This window comes from Cupressus sempervirens, chromosome 11 (genome assembly GCF_028749045.1).
Source record: "Cupressus sempervirens isolate cs-2001-9-10 chromosome 11, ASM2874904v1, whole genome shotgun sequence".
In the NCBI taxonomy this organism is placed as follows: Eukaryota; Viridiplantae; Streptophyta; class Pinopsida; order Cupressales; family Cupressaceae; genus Cupressus; species Cupressus sempervirens.
Window position 1 is genome coordinate 212,481,429 of NC_143128.1, and position 7,881 is coordinate 212,489,309.

At 36.1% G+C, this 7,881-nt stretch overlaps 2 protein-coding genes across 3 annotated transcripts in view; both read left to right on the forward strand.

Moving 5' to 3' along the window:
• Positions 1 to 7,551, forward strand: part of LOC149528920 (Putative membrane lipoprotein) — a 63,252-nt gene extending 55,701 nt beyond the window's left edge. For both annotated transcript variants that reach the window (XM_089808726.1, XM_089808725.1), the window contains 2 exons: positions 6,004 to 6,099; positions 6,220 to 7,551. In XM_089808726.1, the coding sequence (XP_089664852.1) occupies positions 6,032 to 6,099; positions 6,220 to 6,313 (162 nt within the window). In that variant the 5' untranslated portion in view covers positions 6,004 to 6,031 and the 3' untranslated portion in view covers positions 6,314 to 7,551. The remainder of the gene's footprint in view (positions 1 to 6,003; positions 6,100 to 6,219) is intronic.
• On the forward strand, positions 6,410 to 7,551 carry SETH1 (phosphatidylinositolglycan synthase family protein). Its single transcript, XM_089808724.1, has one exon. It carries the CDS (start codon positions 6,410 to 6,412, stop codon positions 7,349 to 7,351), a length of 942 nt encoding a protein of 313 aa, XP_089664850.1. The 3' UTR covers positions 7,352 to 7,551.
• Positions 7,552 to 7,881: the final 330 nt, after the last annotated feature.

Genomic DNA, 7,881 nt, shown 5'->3' on the forward strand with positions numbered 1-7,881 from the left:
CACCATTTTTAAAGACACTTGGCCAAATTTTTCCAATTTTAACTTTTTCACATTTAGCCAAATATTTCTGGATTTTTTAACAAGTCGATTTTTGGAAGGCTAGTAAAATTCTTGAATTGTTGCCAAATTTTCTCACCACTTAAACCTAGAAGCAAAAAAGGGGGTCCTCATTTGTAATGGGGTGTGAGAACCTCACAACAGTCAGTGCCACAGTACTTGTGTTAATATCACATCCATCTCCACTAAAGTGTTGATAATCTACACAAATGTTCAATTGGTTATTCTGTTCCAATTTGGACCTACAGTTATATAGAGATGTATGTGCTATTCGTGTAGAATGAACCTGCAACCAAAATATGGAAGAAGTACTTTGTTTTAATGCCACCATATGAAAACTAAAAATTAAAATCATGAAACTTTTAAGATTCATGACTACATATTTTAAACAAAATTTTATAGCACACTGTTTGTTGTTGTAGTTGAATGCATATATGGATATCAATATACTTTTTAGATACCTGATAAGGATATAACATGCATATGTTTCTTTTACATGTAAATTCTCAATCACAGCATATAGTTTTAAAAATTAATAGAAGTATTGGCAAAGGACTAAAAATGTTGTGCCAATACGACTGGAAATTAAAGAGGACACGAAGAGAGTCTGCTGATATTGGAGAATCATGATTGACAGAAACTTGCAAACATTTGGATCCATCAACTTTCTTTTTTATATCCAAGCCATCTGCAATCATCTCTGTTGTGGCTTCTGTAAGGGTTACAGGCCTTTCAAAGAAGCACTGACAATACCATGAGCATCACTGCGTAGATTGATAGAAGAGAGAAGATTAGATAACAGTAGTGTGAATTTATTGCAGGGAGATAAAAAAGTAAGTAGACAAGAAGAATAGAAAAGCTCAGGAGCACATCCTCCAATTTGTTAGGAGAAAAAGAGAACTAAAGTGTGCAAATATACTAGAAAAGTAAGAGAAATTAGATTGCCAAGCAAACTAGATGAATTAAGAGAGCTCCAGTGCGCAGCCAGTCAGGGAACTGAATAAACATAAACAAATTTAATTTTAATGTGTTGGAAATGACTATTACAGACACAAAAGAATAATTATTATTGCAACTCCTTTCCCAAAACAGCTTCTTTGGTCCCTGTTTCATACATTCATTGACAGGGATATCAAAAGGAAGAGCCCAAAACCAGGCTTTGTCGTTCCATTATAAATGTGTTGTCTCCAACTCAAGCCATGACACTTAATGGGGCATTGGGTGTCCTTTCCTTGGCCCAAGAAGAGGATGTTGAGCATTACTGGGTAAATGTCGAGTCTTTTGCTTGTATTCTATTCTATTCTTAAGTTGTGGGAATGTCTTTTTATGCAACTTAAAGTTACTCCTAGCCTAAAGACTTAAGTTGTAGGCTAAGTAACTAGGTTTGATTCGAACTCTAATTCGAGTTCGTTGATCACAAAATTCGAATGAAATTCGGAAAGGGTAAAATTTGGCAAAAAAAATTGACATTTATTTTTGGTTATATATATTTATGTATTTTTAAATATTAGTAATATATCCACAAAATTGTCAAAATAGGTAAAGTTGTAAACATTGCTAAATAATTTAACTAAATAACTCAATATCAGTTTAAAGTAAAATACTATAATATTAACTTATAAAATTCGGATGAAGTTCAAAAAGAGTAAAAATTCGTTGAAATTCGAATTCCATGGATGAAATTCGACGAATCCTGTGACGTAGGTTGTAGGCATGCCTTTAAATGCAACTTAAGCTACGTACCCCGGGGATGTGTTCCCACCCAAAAAGGCCATGTTTTGGAAATGGGGACGGCGGGTATGGGACGCCCGCCCCCCCATCCTAGGAAAGGAAACGTCCCAGAAACTTGGGGACTTTGAGAATTTTTTTGGGGGACGTACCTATGTCTTGGGGACAGTTGTGGATGCTTTGGAAGTCCCCGGGCCAGCTTGGTGTCTCTGATTTTAAAGACAATGTCAGCACTTAATTTTTTTTTATAAATTTTAAAGTGGGCCCTTCCTTCCATGTTCACCCTAACATGCTTATTACTGTATGGTAGTTCATTCCTGCTATTTGGGCCCCTCTGATTAGTATTTGACAACGTTATGTTAAGAATCATTGAATTAATATTGCTGTTTGTATGGTAGTTCATTCCTGCTATTTGGGCCCCTCTGATTAGTATTTGACAACGTTATGTTAAGAATCATTGAATTAATATTGCTGTTATAGTCACGCTACATGCCACAATTATATGGCAGACTGTTTGCAAGGTACTGAGAAAGTCTGAAAAGTGAATTATAGACCTAGAACATGCATCCTTTTGTCATTTTCTGGCATTACATCAGTGCTAGGTTGGTCTTGGGTTGATCTGGATCCTTTGTGGAAGATATGGTGAATATTGAAGTTGCATCAAGGTACCGTCTTACTGTAACAAACCTATATCATGATCAGAATTGTATAGACTCTAGAGAACACTTTTGGATTTCCCCTATATATATGTAGCCGTCCCCCCACCCTTTCCCAAAATCAGCAAAATTTTTTGCCGTCCCAGAAACCTGTCCTGCCGTCTGCTGCTGTCCCCGTCCCGGAAGCTCAGGAGAACATAGACCTTAAGTTACTCCTTGCCTAAAGATGTAAGCTGTCCCCCTTTTTAAGTTTTTTAAGTGAAATGTACTTTAAGCGATTTTATTGAGCATGTGCAAGAACGACAAGGGGGCATTTGGGATTTCAAGGAACCTATTGGCTCATTTTAGGGATTTTAGCATGGAGTAATTTATTGAGTTGGCCGGGGATCTTGGGCTGCGATTAAGTCATTCTTTTGGGAGTCATTATATAACGTTTTAGGGTTCTTTGGAGCTCATTATGCTATCAGTGTTTTTTCTATTGCTGCTGCAATATTTGGCCTAAGGTCTGAAACCCCTGATTATCCTTTGTTTTGGAGAGACGAATGGGCTCCTCCTATTCAGAAGGGTGTGTTTCAGTAGAAGGGCTTTGGTTTATGTTGCCTTAGTTCATAATTTTCAGATGTTCAATTCTCTTAGGTTTGGAGGCCAATTTTGAGGTAAGATTCAAAGCTACAGGTTCAGATCTAGATAATCTGCAGCAGCATGTCTTTATATTTCTAAGCACCATCGAAGACAGTAACAGAAAGGACAGGTGTGATAGCACTGGTTTTCTGAGAGTTTTGGCAAGGATAACTGGTGGTTGAAGACATTTCTGAGGTATTTGTATCTGAATCTGCATACTTTTAGTCATCTTCATCTCAGGAAAATAATAGAAAATCAATGAAAACCATTTCTGAATTTCCTGGGTAGAATTAGAGTGCTTTCCTATAACTTCTCTATACTGAGAAATACTGAGAAATTTATTTATATTAGCTGAAAAATCAGATCAATAATTTTTGAAGAAATCTGAGTTTATTGCAGTATTTCTTATCTGCAAATAAAATTTCAGAACTTTCTGTGCCTTATTTTGGAGATATTGATGTTTGTCTATTATACTTATTTGGGTATATGACAAAAAAATCTATTTTCAGCCAAGCATTCATTGTTTCTGATATACAATTACTACTGCTTTTGACCATACCCCTATTGCTGAGTAGAAATATATCTTTGGATGGTCTTGCTGTTCCTTCCTATCTAGGGAATCCACTTAAAGGAGTTTTGAAGAGTAATTTAAGATCTAACAAACTATTATCCTTTTTCATGAGACCAAAACTAATCCTGATTTCTTAGAAAAGTGACTTCACACTTTGCTGGAGGCATAATTGAAGCATATGGCCACAGGTCTCATTATTCTGGAAAAACTGCTCTCTGATGTACTTTGGAACCCTCGCATAAGCTTATCATACATTAAAATCCGATCTTGCCAGATACGAGAAGCTTGAAAGATATCATGGGTGTGTAGAGGATATCCTTGTAGGGTTTGTTAACTGCGACCTGTCTTGAGGCATTGCATTCCTAGACCAATTTATCATCTCCAATGTTGAAATTAGAGAAAAGCCTACGATAATATATGTAATGGTTGTCTTGCTTGTAGCCATGCCTTGTCATATGTTTATTTCCGTTCACTAGATGTACAATATATTATTAGATACACTTTTTCTGTATAAGTATTTGATGATTGTTTGATAAACATTCCTCTTGGCCATAAAGTTATTGGTTACTGTGAAAAATATTTACCATCAAACTACTTGCTCACTCTTAGTTTTGAGGTTCAATTCAAATACAACCAATGTCACATGGTTTCCTGCATTTCAATCATGAAGTCTGAAATTCAATGAACTAAAAGAAATCTGTGTTACAGTGGGAAACATTTCCTGTACCCAGGGGAAACTCATTTCTGTCCCCAAAACGTTTTGGGGATAGTGGAACAAAAAGGAGATGTCCACCAGTCATCCCCATTTCAAATAAATACAGGAAGCATCCCCTGACATTTGGGCACAGCTAGCCATCCCTGAAATGCCTAAGGGACGCCTGAAACATCCTCCTATCCATCCCCCAAATGAAAAAGTGTATTTTTGACATAAACAAGGATTTTTTTTTTTTAAAAATTGTTTTTGGCAAAGAGGTAATGTAGGGACCCACAAGTTTCTAATTTGTGTTCGTGGATGACAAAATTCAAATGAAGGAGGTGCATCTAGGACTAGTTGGGCTACCATTGCATGATTCATTCTTGACAGGGAGATAGTCACTCAGATGATTCTGAGCCTTTGGATATTGATGGTTAGAATGAAGCTTAGTTTCATGTGCTGTCCCTACAGCCTGTTATATTGTGATTTTTGAGACTTATGGATATATGTTTGAGACATTTTGATTTGGATATTAGATTGGTAGGCCATGTTTTTAATGTTTGAGTCTATTGTTATAATGCTGTTTGACTGACTTGTACTGCTGCTACTATCATTTCTGCTGGTATACTACTGTTGTAACTTGTGAATTGGTTATTTATTTGCATATTGTCTTATTATTATCAATAATCGACATCTCTCTCTCTCTCTCTCTCCCCCCAATATCTTAATACATCTGGAAAAATTTACACACAAAAGTATATATCAAAATTTTATACTGCTGTCCCCTTCTGTTCCAGTCTCTGAAAGGCCGTGGAACAGAAAAAACACAAAAAATGGTTTAAACTTGTTAATATGCCCTGTCATGTACTTTGCGATAGAAAAATTAGGGTTTGAAACAGTTGTCAGGGATTTTCCCGGTGTATTAAGGGTTATCAAGATTGTAGACTGCAGCAGGATCAGCGTTGAGCCAGCAGGTCATTTAAAAACTCTGTTCACAACTCTTGATTGTTTCTTCATCAAATCATGCTTTAGCCTTTTCAAGTCTGGACATCCCAGGTCGGGCATCCAATAGCAGTAAACTGAATCTGAAGATTGTGAGGCATGTTACAGGCTATGTCTGGGATGTTCCATCGACACATTTGTTACTGAGGTTGTTCTTGTACGTTGGATTCCTTGCATGTTTTTGTGTAGCAGTGTAGAGGGACAGCAATGCATTTGGCAGGGAGGTGCGACCTTGGGCTTGGGTAGAGAATCACTTTACTTAATATTTTTAGGTTTGTTATACTTATTATATTTTATTTTTAATTTTAATAAATTGTTTATAAAATTATTTAATTTTAATATTTTCTTTCAAAAAAAATAATGTTTTTATATAAAATTGTGTTATTTGAATTTAATCTTATCTTTACTCCTCAATTATATTGGTTGATGAACTTCTTCCAAACTTTTCTGAACATGAACAAGAAGATCAACATGAACATGGACCTTGTAACATAACTTACAACTACAAGAAAACAAAGAAGCTTTGATTTGGTTTTAATAATTTTCATTTTTTTCTCAAAGTCTAATGAGACAATCGCGTGACCTGTATTTGATGCCTAATGATGTTTTCTTTTCAGTTAAAAAGTTCGTTTGTTGCTAAACTTATTTCTTTTTTCTTTTTTGAATTTCTCAAGGCAAAATAAGGTGCTTACGCACAAAATAATGGCCAAAGCACTTACATTGATGCAAACCACGTTTGCTGCAGGTGTTTTCTCTGCAGTTTCTTTCTGGTATGATCAATTCGTGGAACCTGTATTACACTTTGGTTTCTAACTCAGGAGTTGCTTTTACTTGCACACATAAAGTTTTCATTTTACCCTGATTTTTTATTGTGTTATTTCAACAAGCAGGTACGGGTTTATGTTTGGACGGGAATCTGCCAGAAAAGAACTGGGAAGCAAAATCGAGGAGCTGCGAAGCATTGCCAGTGACCAACAGAATTAATAGAGTATAATAATATTAAATAAAGTTCTATACAAATAGTGGTACCATGTGATCTTGAATTTAGATCTGGAATAAGTTACTATTTTTGGTGCAAGAATGGACTCTCCTGAAAATGTGGATGGAGTACATACAACTCGAAGAAAATGGAAGAAAATTGCTTATGGAGGAATGCAAAATGGTTATGAGGACAACTACACTGATGAATCATTTTTGGAAGACATGGTGATGAATGCTAATGTGGTAAGGAGGGATATTCTGACCTTAATTCGGGATTCCATTGCAGTGGTCCAGTACATCTGTGTTGTAGCTTTGGTTGTATCTGTATGGACTTACTCTTTGAAAGGTGAGCTAGATGAGCATCTCCTTCTGATGATGGATGCGATTTTGTTGGGATTGGGCTTTTTAGTCCTGTTGTTGACTGCAAAGAGAATTTCTTTATCTCTCCTATATCGATATGTTCTTAATGTTGGCTTTTTCGTTGGTGGGCTTTATGTTTTGGCTCCCATCTATGAGACACTGACTAGGTCCATCAGTTCAGATTCTATCTGGGCACTCACTGTATTCCTTCTCTTAATCCATGTCTTTTTGCATGACTATGCTGGCTCCACCATTAAATCTCCGGCATCTTCACTGATAAACCAAAACTTGCCTGCTGAAAATCACACTACATTGACCAATAATGTCTCCCTCAATGCTTCAATTGTAGCTTCAGTTCTGATTGCTTCCCGCTTACCATCCAGGCTTCTTGTGTTCGCTTTAATACTTTTCTCACTAGAACTCTTCTTATTCTCCCCTCTTGCCACCCACTGTTTAAAGCAGTACTCTGTGAAATTGTATTTGTGTTTCTCTTTCTTATTGGCGGTTATAACTCTTAGCCTTGTTTACCCCCTGCATAGTTTAGTTTTTTTTCTTTTTGTTGGGCTTATTGTTTTTATTATGCTGGTGTGTCCTTACTGGTTGATAAAAGCTCAAGAATACAAGTTTGAGATCAAGGGTCCATGGGACGAAGCGAAACTGTGCTTCGATATAACAGACTAGGGTGACCAGAAGTTTTGGTTGGGCAGTAAAGACTGTCTTCCTTGAGACCGTTGGTGTTATTATGAAGTGTGTTTTTCATACAATGGTCCTTAAATTTACAGAGAGTGCACATACCAGTTTTGTGTGCTGGTCCTCTTGCATGCATTTATGTGATCAAGCTTTTACTTTCCGCTATGAAGTCAAAATGTTTTTTCGCATTAGCAGAGACCTGTACTTTGTTTGTGTTCAATTATTCGTGTGGTGATGGTGTTTTATCTGATTATATAGCCTATCATAAGATTTGGCAACCCTGGAAATTGGAATATCAATAGCTTATCATTAATTATCATATAATATTAATTTGTAAGATTGGGGACCCTGGAAGTTGGAATATCAATTTCCTGTCATTAAATATCATATAATTTCGATTCAAAAGATGTGGAACACTGAAAGTTGGAATATCAATATATTTTAGATATTAGTTATGCTGCAGTTGTTCAGTTTAAAGGAATTTTATATGGTATGAAATAGAACTAAGCACATTCCATGAC

What these genes read in the sequence shown, in the direction of transcription:
- SETH1 (XM_089808724.1), top strand. Translation starts at nt 6,410, where the DNA reads ATGGACTCTCCTGAAAATGTGGATGGAGTACATACAACTCGAAGAAAA.